General features: G+C 55.6%; 1 protein-coding gene and 1 long non-coding RNA gene across 3 annotated transcripts in view; one reads left to right on the top strand and one right to left on the bottom strand.

The window, feature by feature from the left end:
• SPTB (spectrin beta, erythrocytic) overlaps window positions 1-26,223 on the top strand; it is a 118,683-nt gene that overhangs the window by 77,565 nt on the left and 14,895 nt on the right. For both annotated transcript variants that reach the window (XM_028505917.2, XM_036011012.1), the window contains 21 exons: window positions 345-647; window positions 1,376-1,526; window positions 1,878-2,748; window positions 3,849-3,986; window positions 7,965-8,721; window positions 9,186-9,388; window positions 9,499-9,589; window positions 10,802-10,948; window positions 12,161-12,424; window positions 12,753-12,959; window positions 13,400-13,489; window positions 16,697-16,975; window positions 17,522-17,652; window positions 18,604-18,808; window positions 19,081-19,455; window positions 20,894-21,138; window positions 22,485-22,623; window positions 23,292-23,376; window positions 24,134-24,330; window positions 24,607-24,656; window positions 25,148-25,226. In XM_028505917.2, the coding sequence (XP_028361718.1) occupies window positions 345-647; window positions 1,376-1,526; window positions 1,878-2,748; window positions 3,849-3,986; window positions 7,965-8,721; window positions 9,186-9,388; window positions 9,499-9,589; window positions 10,802-10,948; window positions 12,161-12,424; window positions 12,753-12,959; window positions 13,400-13,489; window positions 16,697-16,975; window positions 17,522-17,652; window positions 18,604-18,808; window positions 19,081-19,455; window positions 20,894-21,138; window positions 22,485-22,623; window positions 23,292-23,376; window positions 24,134-24,330; window positions 24,607-24,656; window positions 25,148-25,226 (5,007 nt within the window). The remainder of the gene's footprint in view (window positions 1-344; window positions 648-1,375; window positions 1,527-1,877; window positions 2,749-3,848; window positions 3,987-7,964; window positions 8,722-9,185; window positions 9,389-9,498; window positions 9,590-10,801; window positions 10,949-12,160; window positions 12,425-12,752; window positions 12,960-13,399; window positions 13,490-16,696; window positions 16,976-17,521; window positions 17,653-18,603; window positions 18,809-19,080; window positions 19,456-20,893; window positions 21,139-22,484; window positions 22,624-23,291; window positions 23,377-24,133; window positions 24,331-24,606; window positions 24,657-25,147; window positions 25,227-26,223) is intronic.
• Window positions 6,472-25,717, bottom strand: LOC118497221. Its single transcript, XR_004899755.1, has 3 exons — window positions 25,632-25,717; window positions 11,544-11,554; window positions 6,472-6,482 (listed from the first exon to the last, which is right to left on the bottom strand). It is a non-coding gene; the product is annotated as an uncharacterized LOC118497221 (long non-coding RNA).

The following is a 26,223-nucleotide window of genomic DNA, read 5'->3' as shown; positions in this document are numbered from 1 at the left end:
TCTGAGTCAGAAGCCCCTTCCCGCCTGGAAACAGGCAGGTCCATTCAAGGCAGGTGGTGAGCGCCAGCAGGCCAAGCGCGGCTCTGTAACTTACGCACAGCACACCCACACGTAGGATGCAGTGAGTAAAATCTGGAGCTTTTTTCCAAGGTTCTTGTGAGACATTTAGTCGTTTAAACTTGGCTCTGATGAGATGGGCTGGAAAAGACGGCAGGACTAAGTCCTTGGGAGGGAATGGTCCTCCCATCCAGCAGTCATTCCAAAGGGACCGTCTGTTTCTCTGCATTTGGGGACTAGCCAAGAGGAGCCTGCCTGAGCTGCCTGTGTTTCTCTCTGTGGGGCAGGATAACTTTGGGTACGACCTGGCAGCCGTGGAGGCCGCCAAGAAGAAGCACGAGGCCATCGAGACTGACACAGCTGCCTACGAGGAGCGGGTGAGGGCCCTGGAAGACCTGGCCCAGGAGCTGGAGAATGAGAACTACCACGACCAGAAGCGCATCACGGCCCGCAAGGACAACATCCTGCGCCTGTGGAACTACCTGCAGGACCTGCTGAAGGCCCGGCGCCAGAGGCTCGAGTCGACCCTGGCGCTGCAGAAGCTCTTCCAGGACATGCTGCACAGCATCGACTGGATGGATGAGATCAAGGTGGGCCTGGGGGCTGCCCATCCCCCACACCTCCAGCACCCACCTTGGGCCTCAGTGCCTGCCCTTCAGTTGGTGCATGCCTCCGTAGATGCCTCCCAGCCAGTCACGTCCCTGAGTCAGAATGGAGAAACTGAGGCCACACAGTGTCTGGCTGCATCTGCCTGTCAACTGCTTGGCTCACTCTGCTCCAGACAAGTCACCAGCCCAGGTCCGCTCTATCCCCACGATCAAGAAATCTTGGGTTCAGAGCAGCACAGGCACCAGCCTGCAGGCCCCAGAGAGACAGACATTAATCAGGAGCCTGGAGAATCAGGCTCTGAGTACTTACGATTTGACTGCTTAGAATCCAGACCTGCCAGCAGGGGGGGCAACCAGGAAATCTGAATCTCCTCTTCCTCCACCACAGTGCTCTCAGCTCAGGGTGCACATCAGAGTGACCACGGCACTTTTTAAAAATACACATGCCCAGGCCCCAAACCTGGGGCAGATGCAGGAGATCGAGTGAGGGGCTCAAGCTTGCATAAGGCGACCCAAGAATGAGTCCCTTGGGCACCCCTAGTAGGAACTCCTGCTCTGCAGCCCCTTCCATGCCAGGCAGCTGCTGTTTTCCAGCTTCACCGACTCCCCAGCCCAGACACCATGGGCACCCCCTTTGGAGGGGTCTCTTCTAGCGTGTAGGTCTCTTCAACTCTCCTCATCCCCTCCACCCTGTCTGTCCTCTTTGCCAGGCTCACCTCTTGTCTGCCGAGTTCGGGAAGCACTTGCTGGAGGTTGAGGACTTGCTACAGAAACACAAATTGATGGAGGCCGACATCGCCATTCAGGGAGACAAAGTGAAGGCCATCACCACAGCCACCCTGAAGTTCACTGAAGAGAAAGGTGAGAATTCACAAGTCTCCCTGTTGAGGCCTCAGAAGCCAGGACTCGATCTCTGGCTCAGCACCCCAGCCTGGATAAATCTCCTAGCTTTAGAATTCTGCTTCTTTGGTTAACTAATGAATGGTGCAAGGAAGAAGCTTGAGGGCCTTATCCCTGGAAGTTTACTGGGGAGTAATTATTAAGAAGCTTGCCTGCCCTCTCTGAGCACCTGAGACGCCCTGCACCCAGCCCCAAAGCTCCAGTGAAATGTCAGGTTCTAGGTTGTGTTGTTCTAGCCCCATAGCTGATCTGAAGCTTGCCAGTAAATGAAGCCCTTCCCCATCTCATCTTTCCTCCTCCCATTCCTCCCAGGGTACCAGCCTTGTGATCCCCAGGTCATCCAGGACCGTGTCAGCCACCTGGAGCAGTGCTTTGAGGAGTTGAGCAACATGGCAGCCGGGCGGAAGGCCCAGCTGGAGCAGTCCAAACGGCTCTGGAAGTTCTTCTGGGAGATGGATGAGGCCGAGAGCTGGATCAAGGAGAAGGAACAGATCTACTCCTCCCTTGACTATGGCAAGGACCTGACCAGTGTGCTCATCTTGCAGCGCAAGCACAAAGCCTTTGAGGATGAGCTCCGCGGGCTGGACACCCACCTGGACCAGATCTTCCAGGAGGCCGAGGGCATGGTTGCACGCAAGCAGTTTGGGCACCCGCAGATCGAAGCCCGAATCAAGGAGGTGTCTGCCCAGTGGGACCAGCTGAAGGAGCTGGCTGCCTTTCGGAAGAAGAACCTCCAGGATGCTGAAGACTTTTTCCAGTTCCAAGGTGATGCAGACGACCTAAAGGCCTGGCTGCAAGATGCTCACAAGCTGCTCTTGGGCGAAGACGTGGGGCAGGATGAAGGGGCCACACGGGCCCTGGGGAAGAAGCACAAGGACTTTCTGGAGGAGCTGGAGGAGAGCCGTGCAGTGATGGAACATCTGGAACAGCAGGCCCAGGGCTTCCCCCAAGAGTTTCGGGATTCCCCAGATGTGACCAATCGCCTGCAGGTCCTCCGGGAGCTCTACCAGCAAGTGGTGGCTCAGGCAGACCTGCGTCGGCAGAAGCTACAGGATGCCCTGGACCTGTACACGGTGTTTGGGGAGACAGATGCCTGTGAGCTGTGGATGGGCGAGAAGGAGAAGTGGCTGGCCCAGATGGAAATCCCAGACACGCTGGAGGACCTGGAGGTCGTGCAGCACAGGTCAGAGCCGTCCCTTCTCTTCCTGCCTCCCCACACCAAGGCACGCACTGCCACTCCGCCGGGTGTGGGAGCAGCCTCTAGATCAGCCAAGGTCTCTTTGAGAGGCTGGGGGATGCCCTTTATTGCAGTGGCCAGGCACCAGGAGTCACAGGTTCTAATCTGTGTGTGTAGCTTTGCGTACTTCATCCCTGTGGCTTTCCTCAAAACAAACAAAGGAGCTATTCCTAGTCCAGTTATCCAGTGACTTTTCAGCTATAGCAGTCTTTGTTCAAATGAATTGTATGCCGAATCCCTGACATATAAGTCAGAGGAAAGTAGAGCTGATAGGATCAAGTGGGAGGCACAAGGCCAGGACCCAACAGCTCTACCTTTTGTGGCAGTCCCTGAGCCACGGAACCCAGAGGAGCCCCAGAGACCAGATGGTAAACCACTAGTCTGCCAGGCCACTCTCACTTCTGGTATTCCGATCCCATCAGCACTTCAGCATGGGAGGCCTGCCCACGTGTGTCCTAGAATTCCAAGCACAGAATCCAGGGAGTTGATACAGAGAAACTGTCACTCCCTGGGATATACTCAGGTGGCCCCACACTGATGCTGGAGGGACCTGGGCTCTTACCCCAGAAGGGTCAGCTTTCACAACCACACGGCTCCCTGCCCCACAGCAGCTGTCCCTTCCCCTACCCAGGGACAGAGCATCTGTCTGGGGAGTATCCTTCAGGTCAAGGTGTCAAGGCTGTGGAACTGGGGTCTAAGAGCAGCAGCTGAGGCCGTGGAGGCAGGTGGTCTCTGGGGTGGTTAGCCTCCCATCGCCTCATTTTGCCCTGTGCCTCTCTGTCGAGCCAGTAGCCAATGTAGTAAGGAAACAGCTCTCTCCTAGCCTCATCTGAGAAATGCTGAACCAAGAAATTGGACCCATGAACCAGCAAATAGGTTGTGTCAGCATATCCTTCTCCTTTCTCCCATCCGCCCCTTACCTGGTCAAATATAATTAGGAGGTGGGAGGAGAAAGCAAGAGCTACACGTTCTGGAGACTGGGTGGCCGCCGGAAATGAAGTGCCTGCTGCCGCCTCACCAGTCCTCCTTTTCTCTGCCCTTATCAGGTTTGACATCCTGGACCAGGAGATGAAGACTTTGGTGACTCAGATAGGTGGTGTGAACCTCGCTGCCAACAGCCTGATAGAGAGTGGCCACCCACGCAGCGGGGAAGTGAAGCAGTACCAGGACCACCTGAACACCAGGTGAGGTGCGGGTTGGGCTGGGGACTGGGGACATCGCCCTGCACCTGACAGACCCCTGGGGGTGTGGCCCAAAAGTCAGGACACTGGCTCTGCACTGCCAGGTTTGCACCCTCAGTCCTCTGTCGTCCTCCGCTGCCTCCTGTAGCAGCAAGGAGGGGCCGGCTGCTGATCGGCCCGGGGAGGGAGAGAGATGTGTTCCCACAGCTGCAGATACTGTGCCTGGGGGTAGGGGCGGTCCTGCGTGGCGCTGGGAGACATTCTGAGTGTGCCGTAGTTAGAATCAGGCCAGATGGCACTCATGCCACATTTACCCGGACGTTTCTTAAGCAGGGAAAATTGCTTTCTGAGAGCTCCTAAGTAATGTCCATAAAAGAAAGCTCCTGCTTGTATCCAGTGCGTCATCGGCCTTGCGGCTGGCTGGAATGAAGAGAAAAATGAGCAGGAAGCCTTGGGCACACTTCATGGTCAGAGCAAAAAACAGGCCCTGAGGAGGCTCTGGAGGTGGGGTACTTTCAGCACAGGGCATCATTACCCATGAGTCCTCGAGGATCTCTAAGGACAGAACACAGGCTCATGTCCCCTGTTTGTCGCCCTGGCCCCTACCCTGCACACACAGTGCCACATGTTCACCATCTAACCATTGCCTCTGTCCCTTTCCCCACACTTGTTTCTGAGCTTCATTCTGCCTGAGGCCATCTGGGAGGTGCGGTTAGGGAAGAGAAGGGTCAGCACAGTGGGTATTCCAGGGACCGCAGCCTGGGGGATACTTTGGAGCCACTGGGATGAGGCCAGTTTTCTCTGCATCCAAAGATGGGAACTGTAGTTCAGGAGATTCCTCTGCAATCTGAGGTTTATGCAGAGAAGGAGGATGCTCTTCTGTAGGCTAGATGGTGTCTCAGGTACATTTCAGCTCTCAGATTTAATGAAAACCACCCTACCATTTCAGGCCTCAGGTTCTCTCACCTAAAGATGGCAAGTACCTGATCTATTTCACTCAGAATGGTCCATGGCTTACGGATCCATGGCAAAGATCATTCTCTGACTGCAGCTCTTTAAGTCAACATATACATAGCTGACAAGTGCTTCCTGTCTGCCTTGCACACACGCACACCTGTGCACGCACACAAGCCCCCTTCCCTCCAACTCCACACAGCCTGTGTTCTGCACAGATACTTCCAGGCATGGAGGGCTCACCCCTTCACCACGCAGCCCACCCCACTTGGGCAATGCATTTGGGTTAGAAAATTTGATCTCACATTAAGTGGAAATCTGCCTCCTTGAAATTTGTGAAGTGGTTCTGACTCTGCCCTTTAATGAGATCAAAATTTATTCTGATTCTTCTTCCATGGGCTAGCTCTTCAAATATGTTTAAGAATGACTATCATTCTTTACCTCCACCTACAGTCCTACCAGAACACATGCTCCGCAAACGACGTACTCCAAACCCTGCCCACCCTTCAGGCCGGCCCAGGGTCCTCTCCTCCCCAGAGCCCAGATGAAGCTTGTGCTGGTTTAGAGCTTCACAGTCTACCTTGTATTATGGCAACTTTTATGCTGAAGAACTCTCCTACTAGATTAGAAGCTAATGAAGGGCAATATCTTTACGTCTTGCCCACAACGCTTTGCACACCTCGCACATTATTGCTGGAGGTTTCCTCTATTTGGAACAGTCTTTTCCCAGGTACCACTTGGCTTACTCGCTTATGTTATTCAGATCTCAGCTCTCAGGTCGACTCACTGGAGCAGTCCTCCCCGATCACCCCACTGAAAATACCGTCTGCCTCTCTCCCACCCAGTCCCTCACCTCCGTCCCACTACTTTGCTTTATTTTTTCATCGGGCTTTCACCACTTGATAGATCATGGATTTACTTACTTGTCTCTGGCCATTTGAATTAGAGCCAGCACTTTGCCCCATTCACTGCTGTATCCCCAGAGCCTAGACCAGTGCCTGGCACAGCGCACATAATGGTTGTGTGACAAATGCTTAGTGAATGAATAACAGCGACAACACGGAAATAACTTCTGCCAAGTGTGGCACATGTGAGTCGTTCAAATACTTCCCCGCCGAATGTGTGATTACCCTCCATTACATGCTCACCAGATGACCCGCACTTTTCTAATAACCCTGGGCCCAGGAGCAAACCTGGACTCCCAACACCTCCTGGGCAGTGCTAACTGGAGCACCTCTATCCATGTCCTCCCTGCGGAAGGAGACGGTGCAATGGAGGGGGACAGTGGGTTTGGGAGGCAGACTAGACCCAGCCCCAGCCTGTGCCCTGTGCGGCCTCCACTTGGTGGCTGAAGTAAGGCCAGACTCGGAGGGGCCTAGGAAATCTCCACGGGGCCTCTTGACTGGGTGCACAGCCAGCCCCTCACCCATGGCTTCTGTGCAAGGCCTGGGGGTCTCATGGCCCTGGAGCACGTTGCTGTCTTTTCACAGGGGCTCCAGGCCAACCTGGAGAAAATCTCCGGCTCCTTTCCCCTGACTCCCCAGCCTCCGCACCATCTGTGTGCCCGGCACAGAAGCCCCCAGAACTCAGGGACCTCGAGGTCTAAGAGGGGAGCCGAGAAATCCTTGGTCTCTCCCTCTTCTCTCTCCAGGCATTTCCAACAAGACTGTCTTTCAACCTGGACTAGAGCGTTGTCACACTTTGGAGTGCCCATAATGCACTTTACCCAGTCCATCAGCATAGCCCTGTAACCGCCATCCACCCGGTGCTGGGGGTTCACAGAAGAGTGACATACTCAGGGTCTCCTCCTTAAACAGATCTGTTCACCCAGATACAGCTCAGAGAACCACCGTGAAACCTGCCACCGTCACCCCTGTCCCTCTCACAGCTCCCTTAGTCCTCTCTGCCTGATATGGGCCGTGTACATAGCACTTTATACCATAGTTATTCTGTGAGGTGGGTCTTACTTTCTCTCCAGTCTTACACTCCATAAGGCAAAGTCTGCCTATGTCTGCATCATCTTAAAGGCTGACATAATGCTCATACAGCAAGACCTCACTTAACGTCATTGATAGGTTCTATGACTGTCAGCAAAATGACATAGAAAAACCAATTTTAACAGTGGCTAATTGACATAAACAAGAGTTAAGTTCCTGTGGCATATCATCAGTGTTATGACAAAATGGCATTGAATGAAATGGCATTATTTATAGACCTACTATACCTTGTGGGTATTCAAGAAAAATGGGTTCAGCTGGCAAATGAGCATCCAGCATACTCTATGGGCTGAGCTATTACAGTGATGCAGAATGAGTAAACCCAGGTCCAAGGGCGGTGTCCTTAGAGGTCTGGGCCCAGGCTGATGGGCAGCCCTATAGAAAGGCTTATTAGGGCTGGAGACCCACCCCAGGTCCCCAGGACATCGCCCAGACCTTTGCATATTTCCCAGTATCACTCCAGCAGTGCACTGGAATGTTCCGGTTACGCTCTCCATTTCAGTTACAGCCCCACTTTATCCCTCACTCCTTCTTCTCACCTCTTCCTCACCAGGCCTCTTTTCTTTTTGGGCCAAGCTGACTGTGTCAGGCCCTGGGCACTTTGAACATGGTCTTAGGCATTTTCATGGCTTCTCTAGGACAGCTAGGAACCTACGTCCCAACGCATTCTTGGAGTTGGCAATGTGAGCTTATTATTTGCAGCATTTCAGAAGATCTGGGGAAATGGTATGTTTGCCCGAAATCCAGCTACACAGAGAGCCAGCTAAGTGTCATGTGCCTTCACTCACGCTTGGGATCAGGTCACTGCTTGCCTCCCGTGGATGGAAAGACCTGATTGGGAATTATGTTGTGTTGGGTGAAATTGGGTAAATGAACCTTATTCACTGCAGTTCGTCGGGCAGATGATGTTTTTCAGTATGCCAAGTCTCTGGGGAGAGACTCTGGTGGGAAGTCTGGGAAGGGATACCCTGTGGGGAGAGTTATGGAAGAGGGTGTCTCTCTGTCCCCCCCGACTGTGTTCCCCTGGCAGGTGGCAGGCATTCCAGACCATGGTGTCGGACAGGCGGGAGGCAGTAGACTCGGCCCTCCGGGTGCACAACTACTGCGTGGACTGTGAGGAGACCAGCAAGTGGATCACGGACAAGACGAAAGTAGTGGAGTCCATCAAGGACCTGGGCCGGGACCTGGCGGGCGTCATCTCCATCCAGCGGAAGTTGTCTGGGCTGGAGCGTGACGTGGCTGCCATCCAGGCCCGTGTGGGTGCTCTGGAGCGTGAGTCGCAACGGCTGATGGGGTCACACCCGGAACTGAAGGAGGACATTGGTGGGCGGCAGGCGCACGTGGAGAAGCTGTGGCAGGGCCTCCAGCAAGCCCTGAACGACCAGGAGGCCTCGCTCGGTGAAGCCAGCCAGCTGCAGGCCTTCCTGCAGGAGCTGGATGACTTTCAGTCCTGGCTGTCCATGGCCCAGAAGACCGTGGCCTCCGAGGACATGCCCGAGTCGCTCCCAGAGGCCGAGCAGCTCCTGCAGCAGCATGCGGCCATCAAGGATGAGATTGACGGGCACCATGAAAGCTACGAGCACGTCAAGGCATCTGGAGAGAAAGTGCTCCGTGACCAGACGGACCCAGAGTACCTGCTCCTGGGCCAGCGGCTGGAGGGCCTGAGTACTGGCTGGGACGCCCTGCGCCGGATGTGGGAGAGCCGTGGCCGCTCCCTCGCCCAGTGCCTTGGCTTCCAGGAGTTCCAGAAAGATGCCAAGCAGGCTGAAGCCATCCTTACTAACCAGGTAGGGAGACGCATTCAGGGCTGGGAGGGCGGGTGGCGGGGGGCACCTCTCAGGGCAACAGCACTGGTGAGTGTTGAATATGCTACAGGGCTCAGGGACTAACTTATGCTGTTCTTGGACTCTTTAGCCACTCATTAGGGGACAATCCTCTTCGTTTCTTAAGTGCCTTTTTCAGCCCTGTGTCCCAAACTGTGCCTATACTTGGGTCACTTAGAGGCTGGAGAAGTGAATTCTCCCCTGGGTAGTTGCCCTTCCATATATGGCTTTAGGCCCGCTGTTCATGGGGTACCTCTGGGTGAGGATGGATGTAGGGGGAAGGCCTGGGGAGCCTCTTCCTTGCACAGCTCTGGGGGTACCGTTCACACTATGACCTGTACGGCTATTCATGGCACTCCAGCCTGGCACGTGCCCTCACCACCTCCACAGGCTGGCTCCGTGTCTCATCTGGAAACTTGCCTCAACAGGAATATACACTGGCCCACTTGGAGGTCCCAGACTCCCTAGAAGCTGCAGAGGTTGGGATCCGGAAGTTTGAGGACTTTTTGGTGTCTATGGAGAACAACCAGGATAAGGTCTTGAGTCCTGTGGACTCTGGAAACAAGCTGGTAGCCGAGGGGAACCTCTACTCAGACAAGATCAAGGAGAAGGTGCAGCTGATTAAGGACAGGTACTCTCCGCCCCCTGGGCGACGGGCCGGCATCAGGTGGGCCTGGTGGTGTTGCCTGGCGACCCCGGACTCAGCACTGTGTGACCACGGCTTTCTGGCTTCCCTTCCAGGCACAGGAAGAACAACGAGAAGGCCCAGGAGGCCTCGGTTCTTCTGAGAGACAACCTGGAGCTCCAGAACTTCCTCCAGAACTGCCAGGAGGTGAGGCTGCAGCAAGGCAGGCCACTTGGCAGAACGCTCCTTTCCAGAGCAAAGTGCCCCAGAGGCGGGATGAGCGCAAGGACCCTTTCTGACGCGGGACTCTGGGGTTCCGTCAGGGTGTCTCCGGGGACTCCGCAGCTTAGGTCATCCTCCAGAATCTTTGGGTCCACAATACTGTTTTTTTTCAAGTCTGTGAAGATGTTTTTTAACTTGTCGAATCTAGGACATCTCAGTGGACCATCTATATTGGAGTCACCTATGGCCCTGGTCAGAGCCCACTTCAAGGGCTTATAACCTGTGCATGCACACAGCGCCCCACGCTCAGAAGGGCTCCACGCTGGGTTTAATGCTCTGCTCTTGCCATCTTGAAATTCTTAATGATTTTGAACATTTCCATTTTGCACTGGGCCCTACAATTACAGAACCAGTCACGGCCCCAGTTGAAAGCAGAGTCCTGGGGCCCACTTAAGGCTTGAGAGAGAGCAACACTTTCAACAAGCCTCCTGGTTAGAGAACCACTGATCTGAAGGTCCTGGCTCAGCCTGGGACAAGCTGTGCAGGCAGGTCTCTGTCCTGCATCTGCTCTCCTGCATCCCTCCACTAGCAGTGTCTCCATGTGGAATGGGGCTTTCCCTGACTTCTTTCTTCCTCTCATTCCTCATACCCCTTTCCTCTCAGCCCAAAGGACTGTGTTTATATCTACCTCTGCCCTTGGCATAGACCCGGCCAGGTACGGTGCTGGGACATCTTGGAAACACTGGCCACCCCTCACAGTTCTTCCCTCATCATCAATTACAGGCTCTGGCCTTGGCTGCTTCTTCCAAAAGCATTTTTTCTGTGTTTATTAATGATTTCTGGCCCTGCTGCTAAAGAGTGGATTTAGCCATCCAGTAAATACTTGTTGAGTTCCCGCAGTAGCCCAGGCCCCATCCTAGGTCCAGGAAATATGGAGAGAAGCATAAATATCCCTGGTGTCACACGGCACACACTGGTGTGGAAGGCCCACCGGTGTCCATATTTTAGTTCTGCGACAATGTGGGTAAGTGCCCTGCACTGGGAGTTAGGGACCGAGTTAGAGAATGGTGCACACTTCCTCTGCTTGGCCACCTTCTGTGGCCGGAGGTGGCCCGAGGTGGACAGCAGGTCCTGCCCAGAGCCCCTGGTCAGGAAGGGACACCCAGGGATAATTGGCCCCTCTTTTTCTGCCCATAGCTCACTCTTTGGATCAACGACAAGCTGATGACATCTCAGGATGTCTCCTATGATGAAGCACGAAACCTTCACAACAAATGGCTGAAGCACCAGGCGTTCATGGCGGAGCTGGCCTCCCACCAGGGGTGGCTGGAGAGCATCGACGCGGTGAGTAGCACGGGTGCTCAGGTGTGCTCCCCGGAGTGGGACTTCGCCCAGGCCCGGACACCATCCTGCAGCATGCGGGGCAGTGCAGAACTGGGAAGTGAAAAAACTTCTCCAAATAGTAGTTAAACCTTCAGATATGTCCAGTCTTGTTAAGTGTGATCAGAACAGGTGCCCCTTTTGGGTCACCTGAGTCTGGGGACAGTGCAGGACACCGAAGACACTCAAGTCAGAGCTTTAGCATCCACTGCCAGGAGAGCGGTGATCTGTTTGCCTTCTGTGATCCTCCCCAGGTCCCCAGCCCCTGGGGACCTGTGACATGAGCAGAGCAGTCCGTTGGCGCTCACCTTTTACACAGGCAGACCACTGGGGAGGGGCCATTCACACCCCTTACAGATGGGGGTGCAAGGGTCCCCTCTGTAATGAGTTTTCCCGGGGGCCCGAGTGAAAATGTGGCTGGAGTTAAATCTTGGAATTGGGTACCTTTGTTCTTTCCTACGGTGGTGACCAGCGTAGGGAGGAGCAGGCCTAGGGGCCACACGAGGCCGTGTCCACAGTAGTGGAAGGTGCAGGCTCCACGCCAGACTGTCCCCCTCACCCTGCCTGCACCTCAGTTTCTTCATCTGTAAAAGGAGGGTAATAACAGCTCCCTCCCTGAAGGAGTCGTGAGCATTAAAGCACTCAGAATAGTCCTGGATGATTATTAAATATTTAATAAATATTGACTGTCATGAGTGGTACATATGCCTAGACCCAAGTCATATCATACTGTACTCACCCAAAAAAGATACATCTGTGCAGGAGAAAACCTGCGAAGGCAAAGACAGTAACTGAAAGATCCCACCGAAGGCTGGTTGGTGCACAGCCTCTGGGGAGACGATCAGGAGAGGGTGGAACTCAGGGCGGTTTCCGGGCTGCTTGTACCTGGATGGATCCTGAACCTTTTTTTCTCTAATTAAAAAACAATTTTAGTTCCAGCTGACCTTTGCCTGCAGCCCTCCATACTGCAACTTCCCGAGTCATTTGCCCCAAACACAGCTCCTGCTGTCCCGCCTTCTGCAAAAAAACTCAGGGATACACAGTCTTTCAAATGGGCCCCACCAAGTTCTAGATGGGTTCCTGGCTTCTCTGGCCTCCCCTTGGGCAGTCATCTGCAGCCACCTGGAGCAGGGCTGTACCGGGGCAGGACGGTGAGCTCGCCTCTCTGCCACACAGGAAGGCACGCAGCTGAGGGAAGAGAAGCCCCAGTTTGAAGCCCTGGTGTCCCAGAGGCTGGAGGCCTTGCACCGACTCTGGGATGAGCTTCAGGCCACCACAAAGGAGAAGACCCAACAGCTCTCAGCCGCCAGGAGCTCTGACCTGCGCTCAAAGACCCAAGCCGACCTCAACAAGTGGATCAGCGCCATGGAGGACCAGCTGCGGTCAGATGACCCGGGCAAGGACCTGACCAGTGTCAACCGAATGTTGGCTAAGCTGAAGGCACGTGAGCGGGTTGTAGACTAGGAGTATTAGAGTAGAAGGGGTCTTGGGGAGCAAATCTGAACCCTGAAAACCAGTTCCTCTTAGCTGGACTTGCCTTTATTATGCAAAAATGTCTCCTTTGTGGAGGGTAAGACAGGGATCCAAATGGGTTAATAAAGGCATGCCTAAGAAGGAAAGTCCAGGTGCTCCCGGGAGGGAAAGATGAGGGGGGCAACCAGGGAGCTCAAACTGGGCCTTAAAGGATGGGTGGGATGTGAATGATGAACAGGAAGGAGGGGCTGCCCAGGTGCCAGGCAAGTGCCAACACTGTCCCCTTGTGTCCCAGCGTGTGGAGGACCAAGTGAATGTGCGGAAGGAGGAGCTGGGGGAGCTGTTTGCTGAGATGCCCTCGCTGGGAGAGGAAGAGGAGGGTGCTGACTTTAGCATCGAGAAGCGGTTCCTGGACCTCCTGGAGCCCCTGGGGAGGAGGAAGAAGCAGCTCGAATCATCCAGGGCCAAGCTGCAGATCAGCCGGGACTTAGAGGATGAGACGGTACGTGTGCCTGCCGCAACCCTCAACCCCCCAGCGGCCGAGGCAGCGGCTGCCGTCAGGATTACTGGCTGCCGCCCAGGGCAGCTCTTGGCAGCAGATGTCTGGTCATCTCACCCCCTTATCTCACAGGATTGTTGCGATGCTTACATTAAATATAAAAGTAAAGCCAGTGCTTTCTGAACGTTAACTCACTCATGGACTTTCGGGCCAGACAGACTTGGGTTCCCAATCCAGCTGTTACCTTTCCCCTGTGTGACCAGGAACCTCAGTTCAAAATATCAAAATGTCCCCATCTGTAAAATGGGGACAAAACCCTGACATGGGTGTTGGGAAGAACCAGGGAGACATGACAAGCAGCACTCTGTGTGGATCGTGGCGGGTGCTTGGGAAAGGGAGGGCACAATTGTCACCAGCTGTCCTCCTGCCTTTGGTCTCCGCAGCTCTGGGTGGAGGAGAGGTTGCCTCTGGCCCAGTCGGCCGACTACGGCATTAATCTGCAAACCGTGCAGCTGTTCATGAAGAAGAACCAGGTGAGTACCGCCTTACGTTGTCAGTGCCACCTGCCCCTCCTGCAGAAGGCCAGCGACAGCAGATTATCACTCTTGTTAGTAGCTCTGGGGTCCCCAGACCCCCTAACAGAGTAGCTTTGGTGATGGTGGAGAAAATTCTGGGAGGACCGCAGGGGAGCAGGGTGGGGGCTTGTTTAGATGCTTTGGGATTTGGGGCCGTTCAATCATATCAGGGCATGGGTGAATGCAGGGCCCAGATGTGAGGCCTCGGGTTTAGCTTTGTAGCTTCTGTATTCCACGGCCTCCCTGAGAGGAGGCCCACAGCTCCTGGCTGCTCTCCCTCTTCCAGGGCTGAGCAGAGCAAGTGGGGTATCCTCAGGGTTAGTAGACCCCACTTCTCTGGACATGTGAAGACTTGGGGAGCTCAAACCCCATTAGGAAGCCATGAACCTCAGACTCTGAGCCTCGGACCCAGAGCCACATTCATTTGCTGTTCTGTTCTCTCTGAGGCCTGGCTGTAAACTCCTGTGGCCTTGGTCAGGATGCCGGAAGTGAGCAGATGCCACACCCCCTCTGGAGTCAGAGTTACCTTGCATCCTCCAAAGCTGGCTACATTGGTCATGCTGCCTCTGTGTCTGGCCAAAGGCTGGCTGCAGACCCTGCTCTTGGGAGGAGAGTCCTTCCTCCTTCCTGGTCTGCTCTTTGGATCAAGAATTAGGGGCAGCCACAGCCATGAGCAAGGAGAGCCAGGGGACTTAGCCCAGAGAGAGCAGGGTGTCCCAGAGTGCCAGTCAGCATTGTAGCTCCTAGGAAAGGAAGGTCACGGCCAACAGTACTTCCTTCCCAAGAGCAACAGCAGCTGCCATCTGCCCACAGGGCCCAGCCACTGTGCCAGGGCCTGAATTATATTCCAAGGGGTTCTTTAAAAGCTCCCTCAAGAGCCTTTGCTTCAGGCTGACATGATTAAAAGGCTCCAGGGGCCACACGAAGAGACCTGGGCTGGAAGGTGGTAGGATGCGGGTTAACACTACAACCTCCACTCCAAGGAGGGAGGCTGGTAGAAAACAGTGTCCTTGGGGCCTCAGTTTCCTCAACTGTAAAACAAGTTGACTTCAGTCCTTCCAACACTAGAGACTTTTGACTCTGTCTGGTTAGTGTTATTGCCAAAGATTTTCATCTCCTCTGGCCAAAGGATGCTATTTTAAGAAAAGGGCAAGTATAAATGGGGTTCTTCTAAACAAGAAGGGAAAGATCATCTCCTGGGAGAGTGTGGCTGCCCTAGCGAAGACTGTTTCGGGCTAGCCTGGCCAGGCCTCAAGTCCCATTTTACCCTTCCCTTTACTGCAGTGGCTCTCAGACCTCAGTGTGTGTGAGACTCGCCCAGAGGGCTTGTTCAGACACAGCTGACCAGGCTCCACCCAGATCCACTGAATCAAACTGGGAGTAGAGCGTGGTAATTTCCATTTCTACCACAACCCTGCGTTGTGCCGAGGCTGCTGGTCTGGACCCCACTTTGAGAGCCACTGCTTTACAGGCTATCCCCTGCAACTAGAACAAGTCCCGCGAGGTGCCACATGAGTGGTTTTCAACTCGGGCTTCCCATTAGAATCACCTGGGGGAACTTTTAACCCTGCGAATGCCCGAGTCCCTCCTCAAAGCCATTAATTAGGATCACTGGGGTTGGCGCCCTGGCTGTGTCTGTTTTCCCAGATGCACCCAGGGTTAAGAAGCACAGTTCTGTCTGATCTGGCCCCTACCTGCCTTTAAATCTCATCTCTTACCACTTTCTCCCTCTTTCTCAGTGTTCTAGCTTTTCTGACTCTCTCTGTCTCTCTGGCCATTAGATGGCCCAGGCTCGCCTCCACCCCAGGGACTTTGCAGTTGCTCTTCCCTCCCACCAGCAACATTCACCTCCCCCCATCTTTGTGTGGGGGCATCTCACTCGAATGTCATCTCCCCAGAAAGGCCCTCCTGACTCCCCAGGCTAAAGCAGCTACCACCGCACCTCGGCAGACTTTCTTCATCTCGTCGTACTTTCCTTCTAGCTCCCATTACCTACCCTTATTTACCTGCTTACCATCTATTTCCTCTACTACAGTGTAAGCTCTATGGGGACAGAGGCTTTGTTTCCCCATCATCCCTAGAACAGGCTCTGCTCTACGTGAAATAACCTAATAAATATGTATTGAATGAATGAAGTCACGGAAGAAGACAACACAAGTAAGCTCACTGCACAGGATCCCAGAAAGCAATTGCTTTAGAGAGAGACCATTTAGGGTTCCTTGCCAAGGTCCTGAGATCCAAGGAAAGTACAGACAAACAGAGCTCACACCATGGGTGGTTTGAATACAATTGCACAGACCCCAGGAAAATGTTAGCCTCGATCCCAAGGCAGGTGCCATGCGGAGATTTCTATTTCTGTATATTGTCAATCCTGTCAGTCACTGTACTGCCCACATGTTCTGCTTTTGCCCCCACCCTCCAGATGGCTTTAAAGGCTGTGGACAGCTGTAGACAGGGAGGATGAGGTGTGAGGGGCCAGGAGCCCACATGCAAGAAGCACCCAGGCTCAGGCCTCTGGGACCAGAAAGTGAATGACACATGGGTCCCAGCCCCCTGGAAAAAAAGGTGACCCAGTCCCAAAGTGGGAGGAAAATGCCATTTTGGTGATGAAAGATTCAAACAAGAAAGTAATACAAAGCTCCCAAGAGATTTGAAAAATAGAAATGGGGAAAACAAAACAAAACCCTTAACTCTGTACGAGGGGAAGCAGTCAGCTATAGCTTTATAGGAGTGAAAACTCTTAGGATAAGATATCAAAGGGCCGTTTGAGCATTGTTTTCCTCTCCTCTGTCCTGCACAACTGAGAATCAAGCTCTGCTGAAACCCAGGGAGAACAGGGGGCAGTCCAGAGCACCGGCTGTGGGAGCAGAGGGGGTCATGTTCAGATCCTGGCTCTGCCCCTGGCTGCCCGCAGGCTCCTGACCTGCTCTGTGCCAGAGCCTGGTGCTCATCCCAGCAGACTGTGGGGGGTGAGAGGAGAGTGATGTGAAGTGCCTAGCACTGTGCCTGGTGTGTGGTCCTGGCAGTTGTTATGGCCACCCCCCACTCTGCTCTAGCTTCCCTGAGTGGGGGGGGGCAAGAGGTGCCCGGGTGTCACCTGGGCCTGGCCTCACCTGCATGGTGGGAAGGCCTCGCCTCTGAGCCCTTCTTCCCCTCTGGCCCCAGACCCTGCAGAATGAGATCCTGGGCCATGCACCACGGGTTGAGGATGTGCTGCAGAGAGGGCAGCAGCTGGTGGAGGAGGCAGAGATCGAGTGTGGGGACATCGAGGAGCGCCTGGGCCACCTGCAGAGCTCATGGAACACGCTGCGGGAGGCGGCAGCCGGGAGGCTGCAGCGCCTGCGGGATGCCAGCGAGGCACAGCAGTACTACCTGGACGCCGGCGAGGCCGAGGCCTGGATCAGCGAGCAGGAGCTCTACGTCATCTCAGACGAGACCCCCAAGGTCAGCTCAGGCCAGGGCTGCCAGGCTGGGTGCCAAGGCCAAGAGGAAGAGCTGGGGGTGGGCAGTCAGAAGGAGCCATGGAAGCCAGGCATGTGAGGGGTGAGGACAGGGGGAGGGTGTCTGAGGAACGCTCCTTCTCAGGTCACCCCACCTCTTGCATGTACCCCTAGAGAGCACATACTGCAGCCAGGTGCCCTGTCTGCCAACTTAAATTTGCTCCAACCCAGAGGTTCTTCACCTTTTTTGTACCATGGGTCCTGTACTATGGAAGGGGGTTAGAGGTGGCATGAGGGGGTCTCTAAAAGCTGGAATGATAGAGGAGTTTCCACAAAACAGAAAGCTGGAGCTGGGCCCAGAAGGGTAGATATCAGATTGGGGGTGTTGAGAGGAAGGTGGGATGTAGGCATTGCAGGAAAGGGCAGCACAGTTCCATGTGGGTGTCCCTGGAGCCTGGCTCTCCCCAGCTCAGGCACCTCCAGGATCTGGGCTGTAACCTGGGCCAGGCCAAGCTCCCCATGCTCATGCTGACGGTCCCCTGCCTCCCAGGATGAAGAGAGCGCCATCGTGATGCTGAAGCGGCATTTGCGGCAGCAGCGTGCAGTGGAGGAGTACGGGCGGAACATCAAGCAGCTGGCCGGCCGGGCCCAGAGCCTGCTCACTGCCGGCCACCCCGAGGGGTGCGTGCGACTTGGCCAGGTCATGGGTGTCAGGCCAGAGGCCCCACCAGCCAGGATCTGTTCAGGTTCAAGTGGGAAAACAGGAACAGTTTTCCTGAAAAGTACGGGTTTGAGAAAATTGCTTTCTGGACTCCTGATTGGCCCAATTCCATGTCATGCCTGGGTTCTGCATGGGTGACTTTAGACAGGGCCGGCTGAGGCCTAGCTTGCAAGAAGATCAGAAAACGAAACAGTGAAATTACCCTCTGAGTGAACTGAGAGCCCCGGTCTTTTGAAGAGTTGGGCTGTGCTAAGAGATGCTCACTTTTCATTTTATGGTCCGGAAGGTACTTCATGGTCTCACAGTCTCTCGGCAAAATGATGACAGAAGAGGGGTGAAAGAAGCAGCCTTCATTTATCCCAGCTGTTTCGCTGTGCGGGTTCTGCGAAGATGCAAGCCCACTGGGCCACACACCTCAGGCTGCCCCCAGTCACGGCTCTGCCTCAGCTGCCTTTAGGGCATCCACAGCTATGAGTCCTCAGCAGCCCCCCAGCATCTCCCAAGGAGCCCCAAGGAGGGAGCCCCGGGCACTGCACGGGCCTCTGTAAAGAGCTCAGTAGGGCCCGCTGCTGCTGCTGGTGTCCCGCTCAGACCGCCTGCCCATCAGCCTCCTTGGAAGAATAATGGAGAATTCCCCGATTGCTGTGTCTCTGTAGGCTTCCCAAGATGCTGGGCAGTGGCAGGAAGCATCCACCTCCAAGGGGGACACACTTTGTCCTCCCTGAATCATCATGGTCTGGGGCGGTTCCTTCTCTCCCCAACTCTTCCCCCGGAGAAGTCACTTCCATTTCTCCTAAGCTGCGTTTCCCCACCTGCACCCGTGGCAGGGCTGGGAGGAGCGGTCGGCTCCCCTGAGCTGGCTGCTCTGAGTTCTCTATCGCCATCTGAAGGCTTTCTTGTTCGAATTCCAGGGAACAGATCATCAGACTCCAGGGGCAAGTGGACAAGCAGTATGCGGGGCTCAAAGACATGGCGGAGGAACGCAAACGGAAGCTGGAGAACATGTACCACCTGTTCCAGCTGAAGAGGGAGGCCGACGACCTGGAGCAGTGGATTGCAGAAAAGGAGCTGGTGGCCTCGTCCCCAGAAATGGGGCAAGACTTTGACCACGTTACTGTGAGTACTCACAGCACTCTCGTCGTCTTCCTCAAATGCAAGAGCCGCTGCTCCAGACACGTGCACACCCACACACCCACACACACACCTGCCAGGAGCAAAGTGCCGCCCAGAGATTCGGGCACAGTGGCGGGCGCTCCAGATGCCCTGGGGAAGGTATGGGAGTGTGGCTCCAGGTGGCTGTAGTTGCCACCTGGGAGAGTCTGCAGCCAGTGCGGTGACACCATTCGCTCCTGACCGCAATGTCCGCATTTCTCTCTACCCCTGTCCAGCTGCTCCGGGACAAGTTCCGGGACTTTGCCCGGGAGACTGGGGCCATTGGGCAGGAGCGGGTGGACAACGTGAATGCCATTATCGAGCGGCTCATCGACGCGGGCCACGGAGAGGCAGCCACCATCGCCGAGTGGAAGGACGGACTGAATGAGATGTGGGCAGACCTGCTGGAGCTCATCGACACGCGCATGCAGCTGCTGGCCGCCTCCTACGACCTGCACCGCTACTTCTACACAGGCACCGAGATCCTGGGCCTCATCGATGAGAAGCACCGCGAGCTGCCAGAGGACGTGGGGCTGGACGCCAGCACTGCCGAGTCCTTCCACCGGGTGCACACGGCCTTCGAGCGGGAGCTCCACCTCCTGGGCGTGCAGGTGCCTTCTGTCCCTCGCTGTCCACCCACAGGCTCCGGGGACCTGCCTTGCACGTCTTCCCCATGACCAGTGTCCTGGGGGCCCCGGCATGTCGGGTCCTGCCCTGGCTTCTGCAGGGGAAACCCCCAGAACAGGCGCCAGGAGAGTCCACCCCTCAGAGAGGCAACAGCTCAGGGCAGGAAGGCAGGGAGCAGTGGCTTTCAGATGTTCTTCAGCTTCTCATTCTTAAGTCTGAGTCTTGACAAAAACCCAGTGCATACAATACCTTAAAATACAATTTCTCTGGCTGTGTGAAGTATTACAGTATTATCAGCAAACACGTATGTTTTCTAGCACCAGGTACTGTTCTAAGCTGTACACATATTCACCGAACCCCAGAGCCACCCACTGAGGGAGGAACTAGTATTACCTGCACTTTGTAGATGAGGAAAGGCAGCCATAGCGGGGTCAGTAAGGGGCCTGAAACCTGCACTTGGCGGGGGAGCCCTGGCAGCCTGGCTGTAGACTTGCTGTCCTCAGCCATGAGGCTGTTCAGCCTTTCCACATGGGAGCTGCAGGAGTCCCCAGATCTGCCTAGACCCCCCCCCCTCCCCTCACTGGGGTGCCCCTGAGGCACCACCACAGATCTGTAGCCTTCTACACAGTTCAGTGTGATAGAGCAGGGACCAGGGGCCCCAACTGTTGGGGGCTGGCTAGGATTCCTGTGGAGCAGGAAAGATGGGCTGTAGTGCAGCCTTACACCAACCCAATGGGGTTCAGGGCCCCTGGTTCACGTGACGGGTGGGGCGGCCATCGTAGGGATTTGTCCTCCAGCTGGAGGTGGGGCCTGGGGTGCAGCTCTTGTGCCCTGGAGGCACCAGAGCCCAGAGGCAGGCACAGCCCCACGGAGTTCTTAGGGCTGAGGCTGCACTGCCCTGGGGCCGGCCTCGAACAGGGGTCTGCTGCAGCCCCTTCCTCCGAGAGGCCACATGCAGAGCGGTCATGAACAGGGACTTGGAAGCAACCTTCCAAGCTGTCCCGCTCTACCGGGTAACCTCAGACCTGTCACTTAGCCGCCCCATGCCTCCCCACCTCCAAAACAGAGATAGTAATAGTGTCTCTTTCATTGGGGGGGGGGGGGTAAAAATGAAGAGAGTAATAAATTTAAAGTGTTTAGAACAGCTCCTGGTACATAGTTACTTTTATTATCATACCTTTGAGGAGATCAAAGGGCATAGAGTCCCTCCCACTCCCCTTTGATGAGGATCAAAGCCCAAGGGGGGGTGTGCCTCAGATCAGCAGAGGTGCCAAAGCCAGAAAGAGCTTTCTGCAGCACCCAGTGGGCGGTACCTTCCAGCAGTGCCCTGGGCAGGGAGGCCAGGAGGGGAGGTGCCCTCACCCATTCCAGGCCCAACATGCATCTTTCTGGGGAACAATGTCCAGTTTCGGCTGCTCACAGGTACAGCAGTTCCAGGACGTGGCCACCCGCCTGCAGACGGCATATGCAGGGGAGAAGGCAGACGCCATCCAGAACAAGGAGCAGGAGGTGTCTGCTGCGTGGCAGGCGCTGCTCGACGCCTGTGCCGGGCGCCGCACCCAGCTCGTGGACACGGCGGACAAATTCCGCTTCTTCAGCATGGCCCGCGACCTCCTCTCCTGGATGGAGAGCATCATCCGGCAGATCGAGACCCAGGAGAGGCCCAGGTAAGGGGGCGTCTTCAGGGCAGCCCCATGCCTTGGCCACCTTGTCCCAGACGCTGGCAGCCCAGGGCACTGCACTGAGGCTTCTCCCCGGGGCGGGGGGGTGACCCTGCACTGTGGGTGCACAGGGGTCCCAGGGCGACCCTCAAGGCTGGGTCCAGGCAGAAACTGAGCGGCTCAGCTTCCGCTGGGGGGACTGACCATTTCCGAGTAAAGGGAATGCTGAGTGTGGCAAGAAAGAAATCTGTTCTTGAGCTTGTACAGTGATGGCAGTGAAAATACAGGGTTCACTGTCTATTCCTCACCCAGCACTGGGTTATGGGGGCTGTTCCCCAAGACTCAGGGAGGAGCTCATTGCTTGTAGGAGGTGGTGGTGGCAGCAGAACCCTAGGCATTGAGAGCCTCACGGGGTCCAGGGCTGCCCTTGCACTTGGTGTCAGGTTAGCAGTTACCTGTGGCCCTTGTTCCCCATCTGCCCCTCTGGTGCCGGTCCTGGAGGTCAAGCTTGTATGTTTAACTTCTTTATGAGCATACAGCTCACATACCATGCAATTCAATATTCAATATTCCATGGTTTTTCATATAGTCACAGTTGTACAACCATCACAGTATCAATTTAGAAGGTTGTCATCACCCTAATGAGAAACCCTATACCCCTCAGCAGTCCTCACCCCTCATCCCCCCTCCCCTCAGCCCCTGGCAACCACTAATCTGGCAACCACTAACCTGTTTTCTGTCTCTCTAGGCTTTTTTTTTAAAGATTTTATTTATTTATTTTTAGATAAAGGGGAAGGGAAGGAGAAAGAGAGGGAGAGAAACATCAATGTGTGGTTGCTCTCACACACCCCCAGCTGGAGATCTAGCCCACAACCCAGGCATGTGCCCTGACTGGGAATCGAACCAGCAACCCTTTGTTTTGGAGGCCCATGCTCAATCCACTGAGCTACACCAGCCAGGGCTCTCTAGACTTTTTACATGAAGAGAATGATACAATATGTGGTCTTTCCTGACTGGCTTCTTTCACTCAGCACACCCTTTCCAACATTCCTTCGTATCATAGCATGTGTCAGTACTTCATTCCTTTTCATTGCTGAATAGCATTCCCAGGCTTCTTTTGGGGTCCCTGCACCCTGCGCATGCCCTGGCCACGAGCAGTGGCAGACACCAGGGTGTCAGTGTTCTTGCCGGGGCCAGGCTGGCAGAGAAGGGAGTGGCCTCAGACCCCCAGGCAGGGGCAATGGCCCCTCTGGTAGGGACTTGGCCTTAGGCTGACCAGAGTCACCAGCATTTGCTTCTTCCCCAAACTGTCTCACCTGCTGCTGTCCTCCTGCCCACCACGCCCACCCCAGGGACGTCTCCTCCGTGGAACTGCTCATGAAGTATCACCAGGGCATCAGGGCGGAGATCGAAACCCGAAGCAAGAACTTCAAGGCCTGCCTGGAGCTTGGCGAGTCCTTGCTGCAGCGGGAGCACCAAGCCTCCGAGGAGGTGAGAGGGACGGTGGGCCAGAGATGTCTCCTCCCTGTCCTTGCCCCCACTCCTGCCGGGCCAGACAGCTTCCTGGTGGGGTTCTGCGGAGGAGGCACACCTTTCTCTCCCCCAGGGAGTACTGGTGATAAAAGCCCCCCACACCCATTCAAGGGGCTGGCTGTTTGCAGGGAGAGCAGGCTAATAGCTCACCCAATGCCCACACGTGTGCACGTTTTGCAATTGGCAACACCCACTTTCTAGGGGAGGCCCGTCTGCCTCAGAGAAGTTAAGTAACGTACCCAAGGCTGCACACCTGTGACCTCTCACACCTGGGCCACTAGTTAGAGAAATCGGGAGTGTCTGGATCTTGCAGGCAGAGAGGAGCTTTTGTTAACCCCAAATCACAGGTGGCCTCAAGACCTGCTACAGGCAGGGCTGGTAGAGAGCAGGGGCTGCTGCAGTCACCTCCCCTGCCCTGGGAGCCAGTTGAGCACATGCCCCAGAGTGGCCCTTCCTGAAGTACCTGCCTCAGCCAGAAAGCTAGGGCAGATTAAGCAGGGCCCAGACTTGAAGCCAGGTCTTTGTGACCAAGCCCACCCAGCATTCTTTGCAGAATCTGTCTGTGCACCGCCTCACACCCGGGCAGGATTACCCAAGCCTGGGCTGTTCTCCCTCCCTCCCCGCAGATCAGGGAGAAGCTGCAGCAGGTGGTATCCAGGAGGAAGGAGATGAACGAGAAGTGGGAGGCCCGTTGGGAGCGGCTCAGCATGTGTGAGTGCAGCCTGGGAGCCGGGGAACCAGGAGAGGGGGCGGGGAGTGACGTCACCACTGCTGGGAGAACCCCCACACACACTCATCATGAAAGCTCCATCGCCAAGGGCCTCAGGGATCCCCTCAGGAGACCCGCGCTGCTGGAACCAGCCAGCCAGCCCCAATCTCTCTGCCCCCACCCCCCCACCCCCACTTCATGCCAGGCTGAGATCCCCATAGAGTGTGGCTTGGAGAGGGGTCAGGATAAGGCCCTAGTGCATCCCAGATGTTTGATCTGAGGTGGGTCAGGTACAGAAGGAGCTCTGTCCTGGCAGCTGGAGACTGGGAGAGGTGGAGAAATCCCGCCAGAGCCAAGAAGACCTGGATTGGTCCTGTGGCTACTCGTGCATGATTTTGTGAGACAGCCAAGGGCCGGGAAGAGGGTGTTCAGGGCGGATGACAGCTCCTCAAAGGGAGATGTCTAAACTACATCTTGCTTTCAAGATGGAGTTCGTTCTAGCTGGCGGGTTTTTTAAATACCACTGATGATAGAGATGAGGTAGGGGCCCTGTCTGGGAAGGGGCGCCGGTCTCAGGCAGAGGCCATCACTGAGCAGGGTGTCCACACAGTAACAAGGACACAGGTGTGGGCCTCCTGCCTGACTGCCAGCTCTGAGTCGGTCTGCAGAGTGGCCCCGAGGCCCCGAGGGAGCTGACCTTCGGGTGCTGACAGCCCCGGGGGCCCTTTGGGTGGGCCTGCGTCTCGTTCTCCATGGCAGTGCTGGAAGTGTGCCAGTTCTCGCGGGACGCCTCCGTGGCTGAAGCGTGGCTGATCGCCCAGGAGCCTTACCTGGCTAGCCGGGACTTCGGACACACAGTGGACAGTGTGGAGAAGCTCATCAAGAGGCATGAGGCTTTTGAGAAATCCACAGCCAGCTGGGCGGAGCGCTTCGCTGCCCTGGAGAAGCCCACGACGGTGAGCGGGAGGCTGGGGTGGTGGGCAGCCGCGCCTGGAGGGTATCTCAAGGCAAGAACACTTAGCCGGTTAATAGACACCCATGAACAGTGTAAAAGGCTCAGCAAGGTGGGAGAGTGGGAAGGAAGTAGGAGTGGCAGAAAGTACTGACTTTTGAACCCAAAGACAAAAGGGGATAAATCCCAAAAGGAAATACACCACTTTTAGAGAAATGTGTCTGAGAGTGGTCTCCCCTCTGGTGGTGACTCTGACACCCCTGGCTTTTTCCTCCTCTAGCTGGAGCTGAAAGAACGTCAGATCCTGGAGAGACCCGTGGAGGAAACTGGGTAAGAACAGGGAGGGCTGAGTGGCGGCTTCACTGGAGCACTGCCAAGGGTGGGAGGTGGGGGAGGGGGATATTTTTCATCAGAAACAGCCCCCTGATGTTTTAATAACACACTGGTGACCTCTCACACCTGGGCCACTAGTTAGAGAAATCCAGAGTGTCTGGATCTTGCAGGCAGAGAGGAGCTTTCGTTAAGCCCAAATCACAGGTGGCCTCAAGACCCGCTACAGGAAGGGCTGGTAGAGAGCAAGGGCTGCCCTGGGAGCCAGCTGCTCACATGCCCCAGAGTGGCCCTTCCTGAAGTACCTGCCTCAGCCAGAAAGCTAAGGCAGATTAAGCAGCTCCTTGCCAAGCACCTGCCATGCTGCCCGGAAGCCTGGACAGGGAGTCAAGTGGCATGGGCTCCCTGAGGAGGGTGGGAGAGCCAGGTTCGGGGGTAGATGCTGGCCTCAGAGAGGTGCTTGTTTCTGAAGAGGGGCTGTGTCTTCACAGGCCTCAAGAGGAGGAAGGAGAGACAGCAGGGGAGGGTCCCCGAGTTCCCGATCCAGCGGCCACCGTGAGAACGTCCCCGGTCAGTTTCCTGTCCCACTTGTCTAGTTCCTTGGATTCGCTGCTGCCAGAACCTGCTCATCCCTACTAGGCCCGGCCAGGGGACTGGGGCGGAAGTCAAGGACAGGCACACACCACCCCACCCCCTCCCAGATTCCTCCTTCAGGCCAGCCTGCATTTTTCACTTAGGTTTTTCCCTCCAACCCAGAAGAAGCTGACGTGCCAGCCCACTGGCATGACTCTCTTAGTTTGGTTTTATCTAGTCCAATAAATTTTCTTCTATAAATATGTCACCAGCTACATCAGGGGAAACAGTTTATACAGAGATGATCAGTGTTTGTACACCGTCCTCTTTCCCATTTTCCCTCTTGCTCCCTCATTAACACATTGCCCCTACACACACACACACACACACACACACAGCCACAGGCATTTCAGGGCACCACCCCCCAGCACATTCCTCCCTCCTAGGCAGAGCCCACCCCCCTGGCACCTTCCTGGCCTGAGGCCTGCTGGTCAGCAAGTCTGAATATGGAGCTGGTCCTGGGGCAAGAACAGACTTGAAGGAGTCTTGCAGGCATGAGGGAGACCCCCAGGGCTTTGGGGTCACAGGGCCAGTCCCCAACTTGTAGGAAAGGAGAATGTGTGGCTGAGGGGAGGAAATGGGAGGAGCTCCGACACACCAGCTGCCAGTCACCTGGGCACGCGGCCCCAGGACCCCGCCTGGAAGAGGTCTCTGAGCTAAAAGAACCCAGGAGGTCTGTGCAGGAGGCCTGGGAGGCTGTGACCCAGGTTTGGGGGAAGTGTCCTGGGGCATGGCTGACTGAGAAGAAAACACAAATTCAGCATGTGCCTCGCATGGCTTCACCACTGCATGTACCCCACTTGGACAGGTGCCCAGGTGAGCTTGCCGGAACTGTTGGGGGGTTAGGGGCATTGGTATTCTAGGTGGAAATTTCTGGTACACCAACCATCCCAGAAAAAAATACACATACACTGAGAGTTTCCTGTGCAGAGTC

This window comes from Phyllostomus discolor, chromosome 1, assembly GCF_004126475.2.
Source record: "Phyllostomus discolor isolate MPI-MPIP mPhyDis1 chromosome 1, mPhyDis1.pri.v3, whole genome shotgun sequence".
NCBI lineage: Eukaryota > Metazoa > Chordata > Mammalia > Chiroptera > Phyllostomidae > Phyllostomus > Phyllostomus discolor.
This window is presented reverse-complemented; position numbering and strand designations above follow the sequence as displayed.